At 35.2% G+C, this 26,178-nt stretch overlaps 4 protein-coding genes across 4 annotated transcripts in view; 1 reads left to right on the top strand and 3 right to left on the bottom strand.

Annotated features, from left to right (window-relative positions):
* Positions 1-26,172, bottom strand: part of LOC123269817 (apyrase-like) — a 54,350-nt gene extending 28,178 nt beyond the window's left edge. The window contains exon 1 of the mRNA XM_044735667.1: positions 25,494-26,172. The gene's annotated coding sequence lies outside the window, so the exon portion shown is untranslated. The remainder of the gene's footprint in view (positions 1-25,493) is intronic.
* On the bottom strand, positions 638-1,273 carry LOC123269767 (zinc finger MYM-type protein 1-like). Its single transcript, XM_044735603.1, has one exon. The coding sequence runs from the start codon at positions 1,271-1,273 to the stop codon at positions 638-640; it is 636 nt and encodes a 211-aa protein (XP_044591538.1).
* Positions 1,332-3,251, bottom strand: LOC123269766 (zinc finger MYM-type protein 1-like). The gene is made up of 2 exons (XM_044735601.1): positions 3,084-3,251; positions 1,332-2,978 (listed from the first exon to the last, which is right to left on the bottom strand). The coding sequence occupies exons 1-2, from the start codon at positions 3,249-3,251 to the stop codon at positions 1,332-1,334; spliced, it is 1,815 nt and encodes a 604-aa protein (XP_044591536.1).
* LOC123269816 (protein 5NUC-like) lies at positions 13,838-20,307 on the top strand. Its single transcript, XM_044735666.1, has 7 exons — positions 13,838-13,993; positions 18,008-18,242; positions 18,408-19,175; positions 19,254-19,358; positions 19,432-19,599; positions 19,699-19,894; positions 20,084-20,307. The coding sequence occupies exons 1-7, from the start codon at positions 13,887-13,889 to the stop codon at positions 20,263-20,265; spliced, it is 1,761 nt and encodes a 586-aa protein (XP_044591601.1). The 5' UTR covers positions 13,838-13,886; the 3' UTR covers positions 20,266-20,307.
* Positions 26,173-26,178: the final 6 nt, after the last annotated feature.

The raw sequence follows: 26,178 nt of genomic DNA, 5'->3' as shown, positions 1-26,178 counted from the left end.
TGATGCCCCCCCCCCCTTCAACCAGCAGCACTCGCTTCGCTCGTGCCGCAAATGTCGGGGGCAGGCGTCAATTCTTTTTCGATGCAGTACATTAAATATTTTACGTACTTTCGACCGGCTATAAAGAAAAATAGTAGGGGAACCTGGGGCACGAAGGCCCCCCTCAAAAATTAGGGAAAAATTTTTTTTTTAATACCCCTCAAGTTACGACCTCTGTAATGTTTTTATGATATTTTGGGCCAATATGTGATACGTGGGGCATAATGGACCACTCGAAAAAAAATTGTAACGAAAAAAAATTTTTTTTTTTTTAAATTGTGATAAATTTGTGGTAAAATGAATCAGAAAAAATTTAACTGAACTGAAAAATTTTACAAAAAATTGAGTCATACAGGGGAGAGTGGCAGTGACGGATTTAGGCTTGATGCCGCCCTAGGCCCTGTTTATCGCGCCGCTCTTAATGTTAGAATAAATTTAATTAATTTTGATACAATATTTTTATTTTAAATTTAAAATAACTTTATTTCGTTAGAATATAATTTTTTATTATAACTTATAAATATTTCAGATATATAAGTAATAAACGTTAGACAAATAAATAAATATTTTTTTTTTTTTTTTTTAATATTAATCAATTTCAAAATTTCTTTTTCCTGGCTTTGGTCCGCGCAAAAATATAAATTATATCATCATACTCAATTTCTTGGACTAGTTGAGCTTCAATAGACAATAACGCAAGAGCATTAAGTCTATCTTGACCCATACTGGCACGTAAATAGGTTTTTACTCTTTTTACAGTAGAAAAAGATCTTTTTCCTGAACAATTTGTAGCTGTAATACTCAAAAAAATACGTAAAGCAATATCAACATTTGGGTAAACATCTCGAAGACTACGTGATCGTAATACATTGCATATATTTTGTGCAGAGCGTACATCTTCCGTATTTGCTGAAGAATCTTCAATTTGGTAATGTAAATGAATACATTCGTTGCCTAATGTCTGTTCTAAATCGTCAGGATACTTGTCGACTAATTTATTGGCAAGATTTTTTAATTCGGTTGTATCTATTTCAGATAAATTATCGAAGAAATTAAATTTTTCGTAAAGCTTTTCATATGCACTAATACGTCCGGCCAATTGCACACTCAGAGTATCTAAAATAGGGTAATAAACATTTGTGCGAAAATTTTCTTGTCCAGAAGAAGGTATTCTTTCATTTACCCGTGACTCATCTGGCTGAATTTTTCTAGTTTTTTTTACGACGAGTATCATAACGATAATAATCTTGGACGCCAGATAGTGTTTTGGCTTTTTCTTCGTATTCAGAAAATTATCTGTCTCTCATGTCCTGAAGAAATAGAGCCAGAGAACTATATATCTGCACAACAGATGATAAATCAGCTTGAGATTCTTGAATCTTCTTACTAGCAGCATTAAATCGATCTAAAATTACATTCCAAACGATGACTAGAATTGCTGTTTCTAAATGCTGCAACTTTCGCTGCAATCCCGTAGCTTCAGACCGTGTTGTCGGTTTCTCATCTTCGCTTTCAGCAATAAATTCCAGTGCATCAATTATTGCAGACCATTCTTTTTCTAACGCGCAGGCATCATATCGAGCAGACCAATGAGTTTGAGGAAGACTCTTAATTCTTAAATTTGTACGCTGCACCAAAATTTCCCAACGGTGGGTGGATATAGTGAAGAAATTATATAGTTCTTGCAAAGTAGAAAAAAAATCGACTGCTTCTGTGACGGATTCAACCGCATATGATCCTACTAAATTTAAATAATGAGCAGCACAAGGAACGTAATCTGCTAGAGGATTAATTGTTTTGATTCGTGTCTGAAGGCCTAAAAAAATACCTGAAATATTGCTTGCATTATCATAAGATTGACCACGACAGTTCACTATGTCCAAACCATTATTTTCTAGAGATTTTAACAAAGCATTCTCAATATCTTTAGCTTTATGGCCGATATTTGGTATAAATTCTAGAAACCTTTCAACAATTTCACCGTTATCACGTACATATCTAATAATTATAGTAAGCTGATCGACATGTGCAATATCAGGCGTAGAATCTACAATTATACCAAAATACTTAGCAGATTGCACCTCACTAGAAATTTGTTGTAATACTTTATTCTGCATCAATAATATGATTTCTTCATAGATTGTTTTCGATAAGTACGATGTGTTTCCGCTACCAGGGTGCGCGTACAATTTTAGATATTCAGACAAAAATGGATCAAATTCAGCAAGAAGCTCTACTGTTCCTAAAAAATTTCCATTATGGGGATCTCCAATTCGTTCTGAATTTCCTCGAAATGGCAATCCTCTTATTGCTAGTGATTTAATAATTGCAATGACTCGGTATAAGATTATTTTCCAGTATGTAATTTCCTCATCCAGCTGTTTTATTAGACGTTGATCAACACGCCCGTGAATTACTGCTCGAGCTTTAAAATAACTAACGTTAGTCTTGTGAAAATCAGAATTTTCATGACCTTCGAGGCGGGCTTTTAAGTTTTTCCAATCACGAAATCCTTCACCAGTAAAAGCATTCGTTTCAACACTTCTACCGAATAATAAGCATGGAACACAAAATACAGAACCCTTAGTTTCTGAATAAATTAACCACTCACGGCGTTGAATCTCTCCATTTTTCAATGTACGTTGAAATAAACTTTTGGAACAATACCTTGTTTTATCATTATAAACATTTTTAGAATTTTTAAAATCCGTATTATCATTTCGTGGTATACCGTTCATAGTTATAAAATCCCGTGTTTCTTCATTCAAATTCCATAAAAAAGGATCACTATTAAATCGTATAATATCAGTTGTTGAATGGAGTTCTTCTGTATGTTGTGATGAAGAGAAATTTGATGGCGTCCTGTTCGTATCTTGTGATGGAGAAGTGTTAGACAGTACTTCTTCGTTATCTTGTGCTGAAGTTTCTTCCAATTCTGGCTATAAAAAAAATAATTTTAGACACTTGATATTTATTAACTCTTTATTGAAATTAAAACTTCATATCGAAAAAAAAGTTATTCACAATTATAACAAAATACTTACGACAGATGAACATGACGGTTGTTGGTCATTATTAGAAGAATTAGTTGAGCTAGTAATAAAATTAGATATTTTTGGAATTTTTTTTAGTAAACTGTCTATTTTTGTAGATTCTTCTGCTTTTCTTTTACGATATTCTACACCACTAAGTTTTTTTCGGTAGCCACTCATATTCAATTAAAAAATAAAATCACAACTATGACCGAATTATAAAAAAACACCACTAACACCTTATTTAAAGTTATCAATCAATTATTTTTTTAATATTAAGAAACAGAATAAAATGATTCGAGACTTGTAGACATGAAGAGCATTTATGACTGGAACGATATCTGTATTTTTTCTACAGCGCGATGCTTTGTTTTCTGTATTAAACAAAACAAAGTCAAGCGCGTCAAGACCTCTGTTAAGCGTAGCGCTCTTGTTTTGAGTTTACGATCACATAAATAAAACACTCAGAAAACAAAATTCTTAAAATTTTTGTTTATACTTATAATAAACACATAAATGTAACTATATATGTAAACTGGTTTAATATATATCAGCTTACATAAATAAACGATATAATTTTGAAATTCTGGATGAAGAATATCGAAAGATTTTTTTCTGACTTTAGATGAAAACTAAAATTTCAATTTTTTTTTTCAATTAGTTTGGAATGCAAAAAAATGGAATATGAAAAAAATGGGATATATTTTTCATGAAAAATTATTTATGTTAATAATAAATTTTCTGACATTTAAATAAATACCGCAATGATATTTAATACGTGCATATCTTCTTTTTATTTAAAGTTAAAAACAAATTGCGAAATTATTAAGATTTAGTAATTTTTAAAAGCTTTATAAGCATATGATTAATTTCAGTATTGAAACAAAAAGTAAAGAACATCATTCGATAAAGACTATAATTGATCTTTTAAAAAATTAAAATACTATTCATAGACTGAAAAGTAAATAAAAAAATTAAATTATAATATATTCTAGAGAAAATTTTTTACAAAAATTAATCTGAACTCATTTTCAAAGGAGACTGTCTTTATTTTTTTTCGTCTCTGAAATTTTGGAATTTCAAAAATTTCGCCGCCCTAGGCCCGGGCCTCGCAGGCCTAGGCGTAAATCCATCACTGGAGAGTGGTACACGACAATCCCTGGCATAACGGCCCCTCTCATAAATTAGGTAAAAATTTTTTTTTCCATTTTCCGTCACGTTATGACCTTTATGATGTTTTTATGATATTTCGGGCCAGTCTGTGATACGTGGGACATAATGGATCGCTCGAAAAAAAATGACAAATTTAAAGAATTCATTATTTTAGGCCTTTTCAGATCAATGAATCAGAATGAATTTAATTAAACTGAAAAATTTAATGAAAAGTTGAATTGTATAGCTTATAAAAAAATTGAAAACACGAATTTTTGAAATTAAAATAGTAATAATTATATTATTAATTATTGATCACGGTATCCTCTGCACCAGACAGAAACCTTATCTCAAAAATTTATTTGAATTCCTCCAAGGATGTCTTATTTTACGCAATTCATATTTCTAATTTTGACTTGACAAAAATATAAAAAAAAAGTCTGGCTTAAGATATTACGTATTTTAAAAGCTCAACCTGAAAACTCAACCTGTGATTTCAATCAATGTAAACTAATGTAACCAATTCATTGCTAAATAACATCTATATTTTTTCTTGTATACGTGGGTTCAAAACCTCTGAGTACAATAAAAAAAATTAATTATATTTTTAACTATTATCTATTTAAAACTAATCAACAGCTTAAAAATGAAATTTATAATAATTTTTTAAGACATTAACAAAAATTAAACTTTGAATAAAGCATGAAATATAAATGTTCGATGATTAGGAAATCACATCGAGATATTTTAATGAATATACGATTATTCGTAATGATCACAGACATATTCCTCAGAATAATCTTCGCCAATACCTGCGCAAAAATCATAAGACCATTTATTACAATTTTTACATTGAATCCATGACTCTGAGGACTCTGAGGAAATTTTGATTTTGTTTTATTATTATTTTTTTTTTTTTTTTTTTTGTTTAATTAAAGTCTTTTTTTTTGCTTCATGTTGGGTTTTTTTTTCTGCGAGTTCTCGGTGATACTCAAGACTCGTAAGAATCGTGGTTTTCCCTCGACGCCGTTTTCTGGGAGGAGAATCTCTAGATTTTGATGGTAATAGCTTTAGTAAAAAAAAATTTTTTTTATATGATTTTTTGGGTAGGTGGCCGTCGTGCCCCAGAAAAAAAAATTTTTTTTTCGATTTTTTGCGAAATTTCGACTGATTCGTTCGAAATAGATGGAAAATAAATAAATTTTAAGGTTAAAAGCCACAAAAAGAAAAAATCGGCTTAAGGGGGCCGTCGTGCCCCAGGCTCCCCTATACACTACACGGGCAGAAGTTTGAGAGCTCTGAACTGCACGCCGTCGGATACGCCTCAGGCATCATGGCACGCAGTGCGGAAATCTCAAACTTGCTGCCCTAATAGTGTAATATACTATCTTGAAGAAAATTTTTTTCTCTACTAAAAATATCCTATTATAATTACGATAGTGCGTTGTTTGAAAAGAAATTAGAAAAACGGTTGACCCTGAAGGCCATCCCTGCATCTTCCCGCTAATTCCATACCTGGGCGCTTAAAATTGCATTCACGACGTTTTTGAGCTCTTCGAGCTCAAAAATACAATTTGTATGTTGTTTTAAGCTCTCCGAGATCAAAAAGATAACTTTTCTATGCTTTTGAGCTCTTCAAGCTCAAAAGTTTGATAGAAGGTTGATAAAACACTATTTTTTGAGTTTTCAAACCGCAATAACTTTCGAATGAATGAACCGATTTTCATGCGGTTGGCGGCATTCGACAAAGTTTATATAAGCATTATGGAAAATTGTTGAGTTTGAATTGATCAAACTAGAAATTTCGGAGTAATTCCGAAAAAACACTTTTTTGGGTTTTCTTTCCTGCACGATATCTCTCGAACGAATTAACCGATTTTGACCAGATTAGTGGCGATCGACGTGGTTTTTCAAGGTTAAAAGCTGATTAGTTTTTGGAGTTGATCGATAAAACCGTTCGAAAGTTATTAATAAAAACCACTTTTGAAAAAATTTTTTTTTACAGTTATTTTTAGATTTTTCGAAATCTATCGGTGCGAATCGATCCAAATTGTATCCAAAATCTAAGATTGGACAAGCCCTTCCGAATGGTGCCAACCGCGATCGAATCGGTCGTGCCATTCAACAGTTATGAGAGGCTTACATACTTACACACACACACACACACACACACACACACACACACACACACACACACACACACACACACACACACACACACCTCGTGTCGGGCTTGCTGGGTCCCGCATCGGGCGCCTCCCCAGGTGGCGGATAGGGGAATGCCCGGCAAATCTGCACGTCAGATGTGTCGGGTACCGAGGAAATAGAATACTCGGGGTGGACTAAAACCTAGCAAAAGATGGTATGGAAATGTCAGAACAATTTCAAATATCGTCTACGGTGCAGAGGAGGGATACCTCAGTGCCGGCGAGGGAAGGCGTACAAACGGGCCTGAACTCGTCGTTATCAAGCGACCGTTTGAACAGTGGAGTAGACTCCATGGCTCTGCTGTCTAGCAATGCTAGCAATGCTACAGGGAGTAAAGAAACAGCTCTGATGGAAGTAGACGCACAGCAAACAAACTTTCCTCCAATAGGTGGAAGACCTGTTACTGCCGTCAATACTCACACATGCCGAGGGAGGATAAACTCTCTACCGACTGTCACCGGTCAACAATCGCCAATGGAACGGCTCGGTAGCAAGATCGAAGAATTAGCTGAGTTCATAAAGGATAAACGAAATCTCCACCATGAACTCAGAAAAATAGTAGCGTCCATTGCCACGGCATATAAGTTGGCCAACAAACCAGCAACGAAGTCGGCGAGAACCACGCAAACATCTCCGGATCTGAACAAAAAATCCCAGACGTTTTCGGTCACTCCTGAGAAAACACAGCATAGAGAAGAGAAAAACAAGAAGAGGCCGCTATCCACGCCCAGCCCTTCCTCGGAAATCGATAAGCCAGCACATAAGAAGACAGCCCGGGGTGATACCTGGACCAAAATGACTCGGAAAAACAAGAAAAAGGAAGAACAGGAGCCAGTGGCTCAATTTGCTACAGCCCAAAACCAGCCAAGCATTGTTGGCTCCAAGAAACCGAGGAGGAAGAAGATAAAAACTAAAGCTGTGCTTGTCCAACCAGCTGAAGGGCGAACATAGGCCGATCTTCTCGAGGAAATCAAAGCCAAGGTTAATCCGACAGAGACTGGAGTAGACATAAAGTCTATCAAACAAACGAAGCAAGGGGGCGTTCTTCTAGAAATAGGTTGCAAGACTGAAGACACTACCGCTTTCACGGCTGCGATAAAAACAACAACTGCTAACATCGGTACAGTCAGAACGTTTACACCAAAAGCAACGATCGAGATCCTGGACTTGGATGCCATCACTACTGAGAACGACGTCCGCGAAGCACTCAAACGTGACTTCACCGACAGCCTGGAGATCAAACGGGTAAATTTGACAAAGCCTACTCGACGGGGCAACCGGGCAGCCTTCTGCGAGATAGATGAGGCTAGCGCGTTCAAAATCCTTGACAAGGCTCGTATAATGATCGGATGGGTCAACTGCCGCATTCAACCAGTTGTAAAAGTAACACGCTGTATCAGATGCCTCGGATACGGGCACGCGACGAACTCCTGCAAGGGGCCTGACAGAAGCAAGTGCTGCTTTAAATGCGGGGGAGGAAACCACAAAGCTGCAGGCTGCGTTGAACAGCCAAAGTGCTTCCTCTTTACACAGGAACAAGAAGCTCCAGACAGCTGATGTCATATTTCAGGCTCCGGGGCTTGTAAGGTATTCCGCACCGCACTTGCCGAAGCTACGAAAGGGCAGAAATGACACGCATACTTCAAGGAAACCTGAATAGATGTGTGTTGGCGCAAAATTTACTTCGCCAGCGAGTCTTTGAAGAGAGGATCAACGTTTGCTTCATCTGTGAGCAATATCTAAACCTCCAAGATAGAGCATGGTTCGCAGACAAAACTGGCACGGCGGCAATCTGGATTGCAAATACAAAGAACGTTACCACCATCAACAGTGGAAGTGGAGCAGGTTTTGTCTGGATTCAAACCCCCATAACCTACTTCATGAGCGTCTATCTCTCACCTAACGAAGGGATTAGTGTGTTCCGACAGAAACTGGCAAATATAGAGGATGTGATCACCAAGTTCGACGGCGAAGTTATCGTAGCTGGTGACTTCAATGCTAAATCGGCTGAATGGGGCGCTGATTTCTCCGACACCAGAGGCAACGAGGTCGCTGACGTCGTGGCTAGACTCGACCTCATAGTGCTAAATACTGGGAGCACCACGACTTTCAGAAGACCGGGGTACCAAGAGTCCATCCTCGACATTTCGTTGGCGACTCCAAAAATTGCCAACATGATTGAAAACTGGACAGTATCCGAAAAATACAGTGGCAGTGATCACCAGTTCGTGACATTTAACGTTGGATTGGCATCTGCTCCGGTACCACAACACGATCTTTCTAAGCGAAAGTGGAATGTCAGGAAGCTTGATCCAGTGGCACTGCGAGCTTCACTTGCACGGAGCTGGTCTACCCTTCAGAACAACCCGACTCCGGATACTTGCAGCGAGAGAGAAAGGACAGTACTAAATACGATGAAGGAGATTTCCGCCGCATGTGACGCCTCTATGCCGCGGTTGAAAAACCGGAGTTTTCGCAGGCCGGCGTACTGGTGGTCAACAGACATAGCGGAACTTCGCAAAATGTGCCATCAACTACGTCGCCGCGCAACGAGAGCCGCCAAACGCTCCCCAAGCCAGGACTTGTATTCAAAAGAGTACAAGCAGGCCAAAAAGACGCTAAATCGAGCCATCAAAGCAAGTAAAGCAAAGTTGTGGAAAGAGATCTGCAACGATCTCGACAATGACATCTGGGGTAAAGCCTACCAAATTGTCGCCAAACGACTTGGAAAGGCTTCACCAGAGGCGCCGAAGTCTCCAGCCTTAATGGATAGCATCGTAGCGAAGTTTTTCCCCAAACACCCGCCGCGGGGGAAGAAACACTACACTAAAAACAACGAAGTAACGCCCTTCACAACTAATGAACTACAAGACGCGGCCGTCACTCAAAACAGGAAAGGCATCTGGACCTGATGGCATCCCGGCATTGGTGATCAAGATTATAGCCCTGGAATACCCAGACTTACTCCTGAACACCTACAACGCATGCTTGGCAACTGGCACCTTTTCCGCGGTCTGGAAACGGCAGAGATTGGTTCTCTTAAACAAAGGTGAGGGAACCCCCATAACACCTTCGTCGTTTAGACCACTCTGTATGCTAGACATTGCTGGAAAACTGCTCGAGAAGCTCATACAAGGGAGACTTCGCGACGACATCGACCGTGCTGGAGGTTTTGCGACCAACCAGCATGGCTTCCGGAAAGGTCATTCGACAGTCGGAGCGATCAAGAAAGTCATAAAGACAGCAACACAAGCATGGTCTGGTAGCCTCAAAGTCCGTAAAGTATGTCTTCTCCTCACGCTAGATGTCAAAAACGCATTTAACAGCGCAAATTGGGGAGACATTTTAGACGCTCTGGAGCACAAGTTTGACGTGGAGCCAGAAAATCTGGCACTAGTCGACAACTACCTTGACGATAGAAAGCAAATAGTGGAAACTACTGAAAGCCCACAAGAATACGCCATAACGGCTGGCGTGCCGCAAGGCTCAATAATGGGGCCTGATCTATGGAACGCAGACTATGACGAGCTTCTTGAAATCCCGTTGCCAGAGCAAGTAGAGCTAACAGGCTTTGCAGACGACGTTGCAGCCACTATAGTGGCGGACAGCGTGGAAGAGGCCGAACTGCTAGTTCGGGAAACCATCGACACCGTCGAGACTTGGCTCGATAAGCATCACCTGAAACTCGCCAAACAGAAAACCGAAATGGTCGTTTTGACCCGTCAAAAATGGTTTCCAAAACCATTCGCTATGGACATGGGAGGAACAACGCTGACGTCAACAAGGGCCCTGCGGTATCTAGGGGTAATGATAGACGAGAAACTATCTTTCCGTGAACACCTCGACAGTGCATGCAAGAAAGCCAGCAAGACTGTGTCTAGCCTAGCACGAATTATGACCAACACCATGGGACTAAGAACAAAAAAGAGAAGAGTTCTTCTAGAAGCAGTCCACTCGGTACTGCTTTATGAAGCGGAGATATGGGCAGACATATTAAAGCAGAAGACCTACCGGCGAAAGATCGCAGCAGTACAGCGGCGAGGCGCTCTCAGGGTTGCCTGCGCCTACCGCACAGTTTCCGAAGCGGCTGTATTGGTCATTGCAGGAGCCGCGCCCATCGACCTATTAGCGTTCGAAAGAGCAAAACTCTATGACGCTAAAGACAGTGATGATAACATGAAGGACACAAGAACGAGGATAAAGGCGGAAACGCAGCAAGAGTGGCAGGACTGATGGACATCGGGAGAGACGGGCAGATGGACGGCGCGCCTGATCCCAAACATCAACGTCTGGCTCTCTCGGAAGCACGGGGATACGGACTTCTTCCTGACCCAGCTATTGACGGGACATGGGCAGTTCAATGCCTATCTTTTCAAGATGGGTTTGCACAGCACACCAACGTGCAAATACTGCCCGGATAAAATCGACGACGCCGAACCACATTCTTCGAGTGTGCTCGATGGAAGGACTACAGAAGAAGCACCGAAGAGATCATAGGCACCAGGCTCTCCCCCTCAAGCCTGGTGACCTATATGATCAAACAAGAGGAAAACTGGTCAGCTGTTGCAGTTTATGCACAGCACCTCCTGAAAGACAAAATCGCAGAAAGGGACCAGTAGCCAGGAGTAGGCGTCGTGAGACGCAGCACGACTGGATTGAAGTAACGTTAACGCGGTTCCAATCCAGTCCTCCCCGTACCATCTAGGGGAGAGGGGAAGAGGAATGTTTTTTTTTTAGTGGGTAAAAATCTCCACACTACCGACTATCGATATCTGCCGGAAGATGGGCGGCAGAGTTAATGATACCGGTGTCTTTTGAAGATCTTTTTTCGTACCTCTTTACAAAAAAAAAAAAAAAAAAAAAAAAAACACACACACACACAAACACACACACACACACAAATACATCCAGACATAGCGGCACCTTCGCGGGAATAGTCAGGGAAGCATCCTGTGACCCTCAAACGTCGAGATCTGATGAAAACTCGATTTTTATAAAACGGGGTAAAACTAATAACTTCCCGATTTTTGAATATCTGAGATTTTCTTAGTGGGAAGTTAAAAATGAAGAATTTAATAATTAATTTGAGAAATTACAATTGTATGGAAAAAAATTAAATAAAATTTTGATTTTTTTATTTAATTATTCGTTAGGAATTATTACCTTTAACAAGGTGTGTTTTCAACTAAGACTAAAATCCAATAAATAAGCATCGAAACTATTAGACGTTATCTTCAGATAATCAGTTTTTATCATTTAATTACAATATCGTATCCAAAATTAATTGACAAAAATTTTTACACAGAAATAGTATATTACACACCGAGGGAAGTAAAGTAATAAATGTCTCAGATCACATGTAATACGTAATGTAATATGTAATGTGTGATAAGTAATGTCAACAAACATGTGATCTGAGGCTTTCTTATTTACTTTCTGAGGAGTGTATGCTATTTTTTTGCTCGACGAAGGCAGAAAGTAGCAACTTCGTTCAGCGTAGCGGGCCGAAAGTTGACGCTTTCTGCCCGTCGAGCAAAAAAAAAATTTCTTGCTCCAAGAAAAGTTTAATGAAGACAAAAGTTATTTTGAAGCGAGAAGAAATTTTCTTGACTCAAAAAACTTTGACTTCATTCAAGAAATTTTCAATCTTCCTTAATATTTTCTTGAGCAAAGAAAATTTACACTCCAGTCAAGAATTTTTAAATTCCCGCTAAAAAAATCGAAGATTTTCAAAAATCGGGAAGTTATTGTTTTCACCCCATTTTGCAAGAATTGAGTTTTCATCAGATCTCGACGTTTTAAGGTCATAGGAAGCTTCCCAGACTACCCCCGCGATGTTGTCACTATGTGTGTGTGTATGTAAGTATGTAAACTTCTCATAACTTTTGAATGGCACGACCGATTCGATCGCGGTTGGCGCCATTCGAAAGGGTTTGTCCAATCTTAGATTTTGGATACAATTTGGATCGATTCGCACCGATAGATTTCGAAAAATCTAAAAATAACTGTAAAAAAAAATTTTTTCAAAAGTGGTTTTTTTTAATAACTTTCGAACGGCTTTATCGATCAACTCCAAAAACTAATCAGCTTTTAACCTTGAAAAACCACGTCGATCGCCACTAATCTGGTCAAAATCGGTTAATTCGTTCGAGAGATATCGTGCAGGAAAGAAAACCGAAAAAAGTGTTTTTTCGGAATTACTTCGAAATTTCTAGTTTGATCAATTAAAACCTGAAAATAACTTATGAGGATGATAAAACTGCGTCGAATTCCGCTAACCGCGTGAAAATTGGTTGATCCATTCAAAAGTTATTGCGGTTTGAAAATTCCAAAAATAGTGTTCTATGAAACTTCTATCAGACTTTTGAGCTGGGAGAGCTCAAATGCATAGAAATATAATTTCTTTGAACTCAGCGAGCTCAAAATATCACATAAATTTTATTTTGAGCTCAAAAATCTCAAAAATGTCATAAGTACAATTTTAAGCGCCCAGGAATGGAATTAGCGGGAAGTTGCAGGGATGGCCTTTATTTAGGGTGAACCGTTTTTCTAATTTTTTTTTTCCTGTGTAGAGTTACAATATTTTATATTAATACAACAAAAATATAATTATTGTTTATTACATCAACTAAATCAAAACTATGAGAATAAAAATTCCTCTGTTCTTCCAATATTTATAATGCGAAGCATCAATGAGTGCTCTTTAATCGAAAAATTATTTTAGCCATGTATGACATTTATTATTTATTTGAAACAATTTTTAACAGTAGTTTCATGACTCGTGTGTTCGATTCCTCATCATAATGCAGTTAATTAAATTTTTAATCAGAATAAAATTGATTAAATTTCTCTACTAAAATTAAATTAATCAGTCACCTCAATTAATTGAATAAAACTTTAAAAAAATTAATAAATATTTTCGATTATCAATTTTCACAGTTACAATCTCAAAAATTTGATATCAGCCGGTTAAATGTTGATTGGAAAGTTTTATCTGTAGTTCATTCCTCAATGATTACATTTTTAGTTATCTAGAGTTAAATAATTGTCTATAATTATGTGATACTATGTATGGATGTATATGAATGACGAAGAAAAAAGGAGTGATGAGTAATTATCGTGAGAAATGAAGAAAATATTTTCAATTTATTTTTAAATTTATATCGTGCCTGTAGTACTATCATCTACTGTAGATAAGCTTAATGTAATTTATTGATGGTCTAGTGATAGATAATATTTAAAGGTTCACACAGCGGTGGGTTTACGCGATAACATTAGTTATTTCTAATATTCCATGCATGGTGCTTGTTATTTTAATTTACTATTATTTGAAATTTAAATTTAAATTACGTCTTGATATTTTCAAGTTAGCAACGTACGAAAAAGATGTTATTTTTATCAATTAAGAAGATATTTAATTGAAACAAAAAACCGGTAATAGATTTTTAATTTAAAATGAATGCCTTAGTGATTTTAAAGATTATTTTGTTTATTCCTTGTTGCGTTTGTGCGAATGGAGAGTGGAAACTTCAGATACTGCACAACAGTGATATGCACTCGAGGTGAGGATAACAATGGATTATTTATGAACATATCAATAAAAAAGTAGATTTATTGCTGTGTTCACTAAGAAGCAATGACTGGGCCAAAGAGTTGGTGTTTTGAGGTTAGCGGTAAATTTCCAGTTTGATAAAATTACACAGTAAAAAATTTTGCGTCATTGCGTCAAAAAGTTTAGTGTTAAAAATTTTTGTGTTAATAGTATATTGAACACCTAGGGAAGTAAAGTAAGAAATGTCGGCTTCCCCTCGGCCAACAATAACATGTGATCTGAGGCTTTCTTATTTACTTCCCGTGGAGTGTATACTATTTTTTTGCTCGACGAAGGCAGAAAGGGGCAACTTCGTTTAGCGCAGCGGACCGAAAGTTGACGCTTTCTGCCCGTCAAGCAAAAAAATATTTAACACTTTTTTGTGTTAATTTAACAGAATAAATGTTAAATTTACACATAAAAGTGTAAAATATTTAACATGAAAATTTTTAATACTAAATTTTTTGACGCAATGACGCAATAGTATATTACACTATTAGGGCAGAAAGTTTGAGATTTCTGCACTGCGCGCCATGATGCCTGAGACGTAGCCGAGGGCATCATGGCACGCAGTTCAGAAATCTCAAATTTTCTGCCCTAATAGTGTATACTATTTTTCTTTATAGCCGGTCGAAAGTACGTAAAATAATTAATGTACTGCATCGAAAAAGAATTGATGCCTGCCCCCGACATTTACGGCACGAGCGAAGCGAGTGCTGCTGGTCGGGGGGCGGGGGCAGGCATCAAATAAAAAAATTTTTCTTTATACCTCGGTCGAAAGTACACATCTTTTGCACCTATTTCGAGGCAGAAAGTTGAAGATTCGTGCATTGGTAAAGCTACACATTCGCCCTCTATAACAGCGGGAGCATAAAATGCTTTCGTTACCGCGACTGACATTAGTCATTTGTTACTAACTATGTTTTGTTTACGCTGATTATTTAAGATTGATGGTACAGTACAACTTGGTTATATTTCTTTCTTTCTTCTACTTACATGAAATCTATATATATATATATATAGGGAAAGTGGGTTTCGTAGACCGTCAATCACGCAAAAACTACTGAACATATTGACATGGGACTAGGACCATTCGACGCGGAATGAATTGTAGATGGTTATAGGCTACTTATTTTTCGAATTCCATCAATCCTTCACCATTTTATTTCTATTTAACTTAGATGAACATTTTTCCCGCCCATAAAAACAAAAGACGAGCATTTTTCTTCAATTTATTTGTTTTTTTTATCGGCATAAAAGGAAATAATTTTTATTACGTTACTTTTTTGAGAATTTAGTTCCATATATACCTACGCGTGGGCGAATGCGTGGGTGGAAAATATACATATATAACGAAATAGGGTTCCTTTGATAAAAGTTGACGTCAAAACTACTGAAGCTATCGGGATGGGACTGCTACCTTTCGACGCAGAATTTTTCATATATGGTTATAGGCTACTTATTTTTGGATTTTATCAACCCTTTCTCATTTTTTTTACGATTAATTTTTATATACATTTTTTCCCGCTAATAAAAACAAAAGACTCATTTTTCATTCATTTGTTTTTAATACGATTTTCTTTTGTTTTTATTACATAACCTTAATATTTGATTGATTTCACGTCATTTAAAAAAAAAGTTAAAGAAAGAAGCTAATTATGTCTGGTGAACTAAGTGTTGAAAATTTATATTTATATGCTGATCATATGTTAGGTTATGGTAAAATTGGTTTCAAGAATTAAAATAGTTAGATATCTATGAAATCTACTGAAAATGTTGTTGTTTATCAACTAGGACTTTTTGAAACATAAAATTTAGACCCTGTCTATTGAGTTTCAATAACATTTGCTAAAAATTTCCTTGCAACAAACGTCTCTTTACCAGCGGGAAAAAAGTCATTGTAAGGTTTCCAAAACTTAACATTATATGTAGTAATTCGGTCAACGAACTTAGAATTTTACATACATGTTATTTTTGCTGATTACATAACTTATAAATTGTTCTTATTACGGGATCGAGGGAATGTTACTGATTAAAATGAATGCATTTTCCAAACACTGGGTATGTAAAAAACATGTTAAGTTTATTTTCTATGAAAAATTGATGTCGCTGAGAAAATTTTAAATGACAAAAAAATTCTTCGCACTTGAAGCTAGACAGACTTCAACTTTACTTATGAGACTTGCAATGACATTAACTAAAACTTTCAATACTCATTTGGAATCTGTGCAAGTCAAAACAATACTCTAATTAAATTTCAAGTCTAGATCTAAAAATGCAATTCTATAAAGCGCCCAGCGAAGCGGTCGGGTAACAGCTAGTATTTCATATATAGATAGAGATATAGATAAAAATATAACTGTCGTAAGAGTGAGTAGATCATCCGATGTAACTTATAACCAGGTTGTACTGTACTGAAATTCAGTTTGACAGTGACGTGTGTAAAATGGATCAACTTTATTTAATTAATGAATTATTTAGAAAAATGTACGCAGTAACAAAAATTTAATTTGATTTTTTAATAATTATTGTTAATTTTCAGATAACATGCTCGTTTTTTCTATTTTTAACCGAGAATAATCTTCATTATGTTTGTTGAATTCAAGAAATTTCAGTTTTATTTAATCTAAAAATAAAAAAAAAAATATTTTTCAATAGTATGCAAAAATAGTATACACTACACGGGCAGAAGTTTGAGAGCTCTGAACTGCGCGCCGTGATGCCCGAGGCTACGCCTCGGGCATCATAGCGCGCAGTGCAGAAATCTCAAACTTTCTGCCTTAATAGTGTAGTATACTATTAATGTAAAATCAAATAAAAAATAATTAACAAACATTTTTTTTGAAACATTTATAGATTAATAAAGCTGAAATTTCTTGAATTCAACAAACATAATAAAGATTATTCTTGGTTAAAAATAAAAAAAACGAGCATATTATCTGAAAATTAACAATAATTAATAAAAATCAAATTAAATTGTTGTTACTGCGTACATTTTTCTAAATAATTCATTAATTACATAAAGTTGATTCATTTTACACACGTCACTGTCCAACTGAATCTTAGTACAGTACAACCTGGTTATAAGTTACATTGGATGATTTACTCACTCTTACGACAGTTATATCTTTATCTATATCTTTATCTATATATGAAATATTTCATGTAAGTAGAAGAAAGAAAGAAATAAATATAACCAAGTTGTATTGTACTATCAATCGTAAATGATCAGCGTAAACAAAACATAGTTAGTAACAAATGACTAATGTCAGTCGCGGTAACGAAAGCATTTTATGCTCCCGCTGTTATAGAGGGCGAATGTGTAGCTTTACCAATGCACGAATCTTCAACTTTCTGCCTCGAAATAGGTGCAAAAGATGCGTACTTTCGACCGAAGTAAAAAAAAAATTTTTTACTGTGTACCACTGAGATATGTTCAGATCGTATACAATTCCAGAAATGACTTGGATGCAGAATCTTAGAGATCTTAGAGATGCAGAATCGGACCGTAAAATATTTAAAATATAGACTTCTCAAAAGTTTAAGAGTGTGCCAGAAATTATTTTACTTCAAAAATATCACAACAAGGGGCAAAATTGCAAACGCTTAATGACTAAAATTTGCGGGAAGTTGTAGGAATGGCCTTTAGGGTTAATAGTTTTCCTAATTTTTCTCTCAGAAATTGCATCATTTTTTGACTTCAAAATTTTCTTACTTTTCATTTTGAAAAATATTTTGTTTTTCAACAAACGTTTTGTTTTAAAAATTTTCTTACTTTGATAGAAAAATTTTTTTTTTGTTACAAAAATTATATTGTCTCGCTTTTTATCTTGAAAATCGTCTTATTTACTGTCTTAAAAATAGTTACAGTTCATGTTTCAGACATAATCTTACTTTTTTTCTTTGAAATTGTCTTATTTAACATATCAAAAACTATCGTAAAAATTGTCCTATTTTGTTCTAATGAGTACTGATGTTCGTTTAGATTTGCAGAGGTAAAGGCGACGTCATCCAAGTGTTTTCCATTTGAAAGTGCTATCCCAGGTAAATGTTACGGAGGGTTCGCGCGGCTAGCGACACTAGTGCGTAAAGCGAAGAAATCCAGCACGCCGACGCTGTTTCTGAACGCCGGAGATACCTACCAGGGCTCGGTGTACTACACGGTTCACAAGTGGAAGATCGTCGCCAAGTTTCTGAACCTGTTGATGCCAGACGCAATCGTGAGTAGTTGAGTGAATATTATTGACAGCATGTTCGAGTGGATTTACCGGACGAGTGAATCTGATATGAGTGGATGTAAATAAATGTGGGTTGTTTGTGCGGCTGTTTTTATGAGTAAACAACTGCGGAATGCGAGAGGATAGTAACGGTGATATTGTTTTCAGTCGCTGGGGAACCATGAGTTTGACGACGGGCCCGAGGGCCTGGTGCCGTTTGTAAATGCAGCAGAGTTCCCAATTGTTACGAGTAACATCGATTTCACTGGAGAACCGGAACTGGCAGCTGCGACGAACCTGATTAACAGCACTGTGCTTGAGGTTGATGGCAAAAGGGTTGGTATTATAGGGTACCTCACACCCGAGACGAAGGTAATCTCCTCACCAGGTAAGGTCGTCTTCCTTGATGAGGTCCAGTCCATCAGGCGAGAAGTTGACAAACTGAGAGCCAACAACGTCACAGTAATAATAGCGCTTGGCCACTCAGGCTTCGATATAGACAAAAAAATAGCCACTGAAGTTGACGGCGTCGACTTGGTAATCGGCGGCCATACTAACACTTTCCTCTACACCGGAAAAAAGCCTGACTTGGAGGCACCAGAGGGACTTTACCCTACGGAGGTTATTCAGAAAAATGGACGCAAGGTCTACGTCGTCCAAGCATATGCCTACACAAAGTATCTCGGAAATCTATCAGTTACTTTCGACGCCGATGGTGAAGTTACTAACATTATCGGTAACCCTATTCTGGTGACAAACGACATCGAACAAGCGTCTGATATTCTTCAAGAACTAGAAGCTTGGCAGCCGACTTCCAACATGCTATCCAATATATCTTTGGGCTTAACCAAAGTCTACCTTGACGGTGACAAGAAACGGTGTCGCAGTCGCGAATGCAACCTTGGCAATCTGATTACCGAGGCTATGGTTGACTATGTAATATATTCATTGAATTCAATTATCGATTCAATTTTCATCAGTTATAAAGTAAAACTAATTATTAATTTCTTACAGAATACGAAGCAGTATTTCGGGACGTTTGGTTGGACCGACGCTTCCATTGCCGTTATCAATAGTGGGGTTATCAGAAACTCGATCAACAAAGCTCTGGATACTCCAGTAAGTGCCTCTATGCTTGTATTCTCAACTTTTTGAATTCTGTATTATCAATCAAGTATTTTAATTGTTTAAGGTCACAATGAAGGATGTATTAGATGTCCTTCCGTTTTACCACTCGATGGTAAAAGTACAACTGACGGGTAGTGACATATTAGAAATGCTTGAGCACAGTGTAGACGGATTAGTTTGCACGAAAGTTTGTCCCATGACCGGCCGATTTCTGCAGTTTTCAGGTCTCACTGTATGTATGATTACTTTCAATTTCTGTGAATTAATTCATCATCATTATCATCATCATCATCATCATCATTTTGTTAGTTAATAATTTGTAAATTTTCAGGTAATATACAACATATCCCAGCCACGAGGCAGCAGAGTTGTGCTTGATTCAGTATTTGTGCTTTGTTCAAATTGTCGCATTCCTACTTATGAAGTGGTAGAAAGCAATAAAATATACACTATACTTACGACAGATTATTTACAGAACGGAGGTGATGGTTATAAGATGCTGAAGAATTTAACCTGGATAAATACAGGTAAAATCACACCTATTACGTTGTTACTAAGTTGTAGGCGGAGTGTATTAATAGCAACAGTCGCCGTTGCTGTGGTAACTCTCTAAAAGGCGGGTCGTATCCATATGCAATAGCCAGTTTTTACGCTCTAAAAAATTTCGCTATTTTAATTACGTATATTTATAATGACAATAAATATTTTTTTTCTAGGGGCAACGATGGACCAAATCATAGCTAATTATTTAGTTACCAAAAGTCCAGTTTATCCAATGATAAATAACAAAATAATGTTTTTTGTCAATGAACCTAACCGCAGTTCTTCGAGCTTATATAATTACAGACTTATTGTTAGTTTATTAATTATCATCGCTTACATGACTAATTATAAATAATTTTAGGATACGACGATCAATAATTTTATTTTTTCATACAATATACTATATTGTCATAAAAATTTTTTTTCCCCTCCGGGCGTAAAGCGTCATCTTTAGCCCCGCTGCGCTAAACGAAGTTGCCACTTTCCGCCTTCGTCGGGGAAAAAAATAGTATACACTCCTCGGGAAGTAAATAAGAAAGCCTCAGACCACATGTTTGTTGATCTCGGCTTCGCCTCGGCCAACAATTACATGTGATCTGAGACATTTCTTACTTTACTTCCCCAGGGGTGTAATATACAATATTCATCATAAGATTTATAAAAAATTGGTTGATTCTTTTTTTTGACCATCAAATTAATATCTCAACATATTTTGAAGTAAATTGATCGGATGAAATTTTACAAAGTGAAACTCGAGTTTTTGGACACGTGGAGGCTGCTTTATAATTTTATAGGGAGGTTATCAATATTTTGGGATGATTGGTAACCCTAGTAAGATATTGTAATTTGAGTCATAATCGATAACTTCATTCAAAATTAAAACTATTTATTCACATCTACTCATATTTTATTTTAAAAAATATTTATTCCTTATATTAGTTACAACAGAGGAGGTATATATAAATATATAAATATGTATATGACTGATAAATAACGATAGATGACTATATTGTCACCATATATAAGCTATGTAATAACATTTAGATAATGCTGTCATGAAGGAAGTGGAACTAAAAATCATTCAATACTCAAAAAGTATTTCATAAACATTGACTTGTTATAAATACTTAAATTAAAACTAGCCTCGACTAGTTTTTCAAAGTCTTCAATTTGATATCATCCATGCGGACAAATCAAAGTTCTATAATTGAAATTGAAGCGTAGCTACTGTTTTCAATCAACTAGCACGTGATTAATTCACATTAAGGTAAATTTTTATAACTTTGACTCTCGCAATGACATCACTTTTACAAAAATACACAAGACTTTTTTAGGTAAATCCACAAATATCAATTTCTTGATCAGTTTTGTTCATTGTTTATCTCGTTGGTCAGCATTGTTTCAAAAACTGTTTTCATGATTAGCGCAATAACAATAATTATGATTATTAGATATGAAAAAATTTGTTTATTTACTTTCTTACGGTTAAATAAAAGACTTTTCAAATGGAAGTAGACAATTTGCTAATCAAAAGGTCGATATGGGAGAGTTCAATTTCAACTAAAAACCCGTGAAAGAATTGCACGACTCATGATGCGAAGGATCAGAGAGTGATTTACGATCGAAAAATTTTTTTTGCCTCATTTCGGCAACTATTTTTATTATTATAGCCTTGTTAGTTCACGAAATCAAAATATTTTGAATACTATTGTCAAGATAATTTAATAGAAATTAATTCTATACTTTTTAAAAATTTATTACGTACAACAGAAAGAGAAAAAAACATCGAAACTGTTTAAAAAATTTTCCTGTCCGTCATGTTTGAAACCCTAAAAACACTGAAACTTGCGAAAAAAATCCATCGATTAAGTTAAATTAATTTTTTTTTTAATTTTTTAAAGAATTGTAGGTCACCGAATGCTAATGGCTAGATAACTCTTAGTTTATTTACAATTAATAAAATAAAAAAAAACCAAAAGGCTGTAGAGTAGAAGTACCGTTTGTGGCCACTGTACCGTTTATGGCCATTTATTGTTCAAATGAACGATAGAAATGAATTTATATTAATAAACCATTACAAACTCAATTTGTTTTAATATGAATTGTTTAAACTCAACAAAAATATGGTTATAATATTATAATTTTTTATAAATTAATTCAAAACTTTTTTTCAAACTGAAAGTTACAGTAGAAGAAATTTTTATTTCTTAAGCTAAGAAATGAAATTATTTAGAATTTACAACAAATTAATTTGTTATCACAACATTGCTCATTCTTTTCAAAAAAACATTTTTTTCTCGGTGTAGGAGTTAAAAAAAAATTAAATACTAAAATTTATTTGTTACATAAAACTAAGGAAAAAGGTTATACTAATTAATAAAATTTCTTCATAAGAATTTTGTAATAATTAAACTGATAACAACTATTTTTATTCATATTCAATAACAGAGATAAAAAATTCACCTCCCGAGCAAATTTGAGTTACATTAAATCAACGATAGTTTTTTATATGACTAGACATAACATGCTTGCTTCGCTCACCTTCATTCTTTTAAAAATCCATACTGAAAAAAAAATTCTTGTCTGGAGTGTAAATTTTCTTGGCTCAAGAAAATATTAAGGAAGGTTGAAAATTTCTTGAATGAAGTCAAAGTTTCTTAGCCAAGAAAATTTTTTCTTGCTCCAAAATAACTTTCGTTTTCCTTAAAATTTTCTTGGCGCAAGAAATTTATTTTTTGTGTGCAGCCATTACCTCAGTCGACCCGCTAACAACCGAATAAAAAGGTTACAGAAGTGACGTAAAACGACTATACATCCGCAATCAACTTTTTAGAAAATGATATTATTACCGAATTTCGGGAATATTGAAATCCACCATAAAAAACAATTCATATTTTTCAAATAAAATCTAATTATAATGTTCAGGAACAAGAATCGAACTAAAAATTATTCAAATCAGTTATTTTCTAATGCTCTATGAGATTTGAGGTCGAAACATTTTTTTTTCAATAGCCTAGAATGAAATTTATTCTAATATGGGGAAATTTCTGATGCAAGTTTAATCAACTAAACCAATTTTTGTTTAATTGTTTAATACGGCATTACAATTAACAATCAAATTTCTAGAAATGATAAACATAATAATTATAATAGTTGATGATAAATTATGGATTAAACGATCAGGCTCAATTAATTTATTTAATGACTATATTTTATTATAGAAAATTCAAAAATTTTTGAGTCTATTAATTTTTGCTCGTAAGAATTACATTTACATTTCAGTGGGAACCTATAAATGATTCTTTCTGATGTATTTCGACAATCTAAAAATTCGTTTATAATTTTTTCTCATAAAAAAATAGCTTTTAAGTAATCAATGACAAAAGACTTTTTTTTTTTTACCGTACAAGAGAAATGATTTCAATTTTATAACGAAATTCGATGCTTGAAACACTTACAATATTTTTTTTCCAAACGGGATAAATTATATTAGAATTTATCTATATATATATATGTATATATAAAGCCAGTCCCATGGCTAAGCGGTACAACGCTTGTCATGCTTGCTTGGGACTGGTGAGGCGTGGGTTCGAATCCCGGTGTGAGCTGAAATTTAATTTTCAGTAAACATCGGTGCTCGTAACTCACGCCAAGCTGTACAGGTTTGTGTACAAATGCGTGCAGTTTCCCCAAAGTCGGCCCATCGCCGCATTACTATCCAGGCTGAAAAAGTATATAATACCGCCAAATTTATTCTGCCAGACTTAATGTACCGATCAGCCTGGAGTCCCCTCCGGCCTCGGCCGGACCCCCATCGAGACAGAAGTCTGAAAAGCGGGGTAAAAAAAATATATATATATATATATATATATATATATATATATATATATATATATACTCCCCCTTGTGAGTCATCTAATGAATAATTAATAACTAAAAAAAAAATTAGGAAAACGGTTGACCCTAAAGGCCATCCCTGCAACTTCCCGCTAATTCCGTTAATACCTGGCCGCTTTTTTGAGCTCTTCGAGCTCAAAAGTACAATCTGTGTGTTGTTTTAAGCTCTCCGAGCTCAAAAAGATACCTTTTCTATGCTTTTGAGCTCAAAAGTCTGATAGAAGTTTCATGGAACACTATTTTTTGAATGTTCATACTGCAATAACTTTTGAATGAATGAACCGATTTTTACGCGGTTGGCGGCATTCTACGTAGTTTTTTAAGCCTTATAAATAATTTCTAAGTTTCAATTGGTCAAACTAGAAATTTCGGAGTAACTCTGAAAAAACACTTTTTTCGGTTTTCTTTCGTTCACGATATCTCTCGAACGAATCAACCGATTTTGACCAGCTTGGTGGCAATCGACGTGGTTTTATGATGTTAAGAGCTGATTAGTTTTTGGAATCGATCGGTAGAGCTGTTTGAAAGTTATTCCAAAAAATGTCGAAGTTATGTTGAAAAAATCCTTATTTCCAAATATTTCGTCGAGGATATCTCTCGAACTAATCAACCGATTTCCACGTTTTTGGCAGCAATCGACGCGGTTTTTTAACCTCTGAAATTATTTTATATCATCAAAAACGATCCGAGAAGAAATGACGAAATTATGTGAAAAAAACAGTTTTTTCGGTTTTTTTCGATTTTATTTCGTTCACGCTATCTCTCGAACGAATCAACCGATTTTGACCGGATTAGTGCCGATCGGCGTGGTTTTTTGACGTTAAGAGCTGATTAGTTTTTGAAATTGATCGATCCAGCCGTTTAAAAGATATTCCAAAAAAACCACTTTCAAAAATGATTTTTTTCTAATTTTTTTTGAGATTTTTCAAAATTTCTCAAAATCTATCGGTCCGAATCGGTTCAAATTCTCAGGAAATCTAAGTTTGGCTAAGCCCTTTCGAATGGCACCAACCGCGATGAAATCGGTTCAACCGTTCAAAAGTTATAAGTGATTCACATACTTACACACACACACACACACACACACACACACACACACACACACACACACACACACACACACACACACACACACACGCACACACACATACATACAGACATAGTGACAACCTCGCGGGGATAGTCAGGGAAGCTTCCTGTGACCTTCAAACGTCGAGATCTGATGAAAACTCGATTTTTGCAAAACGGTGTGAAAACAATAACTTCCCGATTTTTGAAAATCTGAGATTTTTAGCGGGAAGTTAAAAATTTTCAATTTTCTTAGCGGGAAGTTAAAAATAAATCAAATTTAATAAAACATAGCCTTTCAAACAAAAATGCTTTTAGTTCAAATTACTTAAAAACTTAGGGGTCATTTCAAAGAAACAATTTAATTATAATAATTATTAATAATAATTAATATTTAGTTAAATTACAATTAGTCAAATTTCAACAGAAAATTTCTAGAGCACATGGCTTTGACCGTAAAAATTTTTTAATAAGTTTTGAATAAATCTTTTCTCAATAATTCAGATCCTAAAGATTTTTTCAAAAGCATTTTTCATCAATAAAAATGTACATTAACATACAAAATTGTTCTACACTTTCAAATACAATATCAATAATATATAAGATAAAAAAACTCACCAGGTTGTTTTCAGTTATATAATAAATAAATCATGAAATATATTCATCGATTTCAGTTTTCTGTTCACTGAATAATAATCAAATATCATTTAAAAGTATTTCACAAAAACTTATTATTGTTGAAACAAATTTTCTAGTGAAATTATATGTTGTAATAATTTCGATACTTGCTAGTCCTGCTTACTGTAGATTTTCTAAATCAAATTCGATGATTTTCAATCGTTAGAAATCGAAATGAATGATGCATCACCTACATCATCGGATTGAATCTCAACAGTACAGTTAAGTCAATTTTGACTGAGCATTTCATAATCAACATTATCGATTACGAGTCTTCATTAATAAGTCTCAAATATTTGATCACCCTGACTGATAACAGTCTTTGATTGCAATAAGAACAAATTTAAATGACCCGCTACCTTGCATCTAAGACTACAAATATCGTTTTAGTTTAAAAGATTGTTATTAAAATAAGATATACACTTATCATAGAGACAAATTTTTACTTTATCAGTTGGTTAATGTCACGCATCTAGTGATATGATTGACCGCTATTATATATTTTGCACTCCTTTGTAATATGAAAATCTCGAATCATTTGGCTAAATGTCCTTTGATATCTGATTAATTATAATTTCTTATCTTTCATTAATTTTTACACACTGAAAGATTTAAATTTATTTCT

Source organism: Cotesia glomerata, linkage group LG7 (assembly GCF_020080835.1).
Source record: "Cotesia glomerata isolate CgM1 linkage group LG7, MPM_Cglom_v2.3, whole genome shotgun sequence".
Taxonomy (NCBI): Eukaryota; Metazoa; Arthropoda; class Insecta; order Hymenoptera; family Braconidae; genus Cotesia; species Cotesia glomerata.
Note: the sequence above shows the minus strand (reverse complement) of the source record. Positions and strands in the feature narration are given on the sequence as shown.

Bases quoted from the DNA above. Each gene is read 5' to 3' on its own strand.
- LOC123269767 (XM_044735603.1), bottom strand. From the start codon at position 1,273: ATGATACTCGTCGTAAAAAAAACTAGAAAAATTCAGCCAGATGAGTCA.
- LOC123269766 (XM_044735601.1), bottom strand. From the start codon at position 3,251: ATGAGTGGCTACCGAAAAAAACTTAGTGGTGTAGAATATCGTAAAAGA. The intron at 2,979-3,083 runs GTAAGTATTTTG...TTTTTTTTATAG, and splicing joins AACCGTCATGTTCATCTGTC to CCAGAATTGGAAGAAACTTC.
- LOC123269816 (XM_044735666.1), top strand. From the start codon at position 13,887: ATGAATGCCTTAGTGATTTTAAAGATTATTTTGTTTATTCCTTGTTGC. The intron at 18,243-18,407 runs GTGAGTAGTTGA...TATTGTTTTCAG, and splicing joins TGTTGATGCCAGACGCAATC to TCGCTGGGGAACCATGAGTT. The intron at 19,600-19,698 runs GTATGTATGATT...GTAAATTTTCAG, and splicing joins TGCAGTTTTCAGGTCTCACT to GTAATATACAACATATCCCA.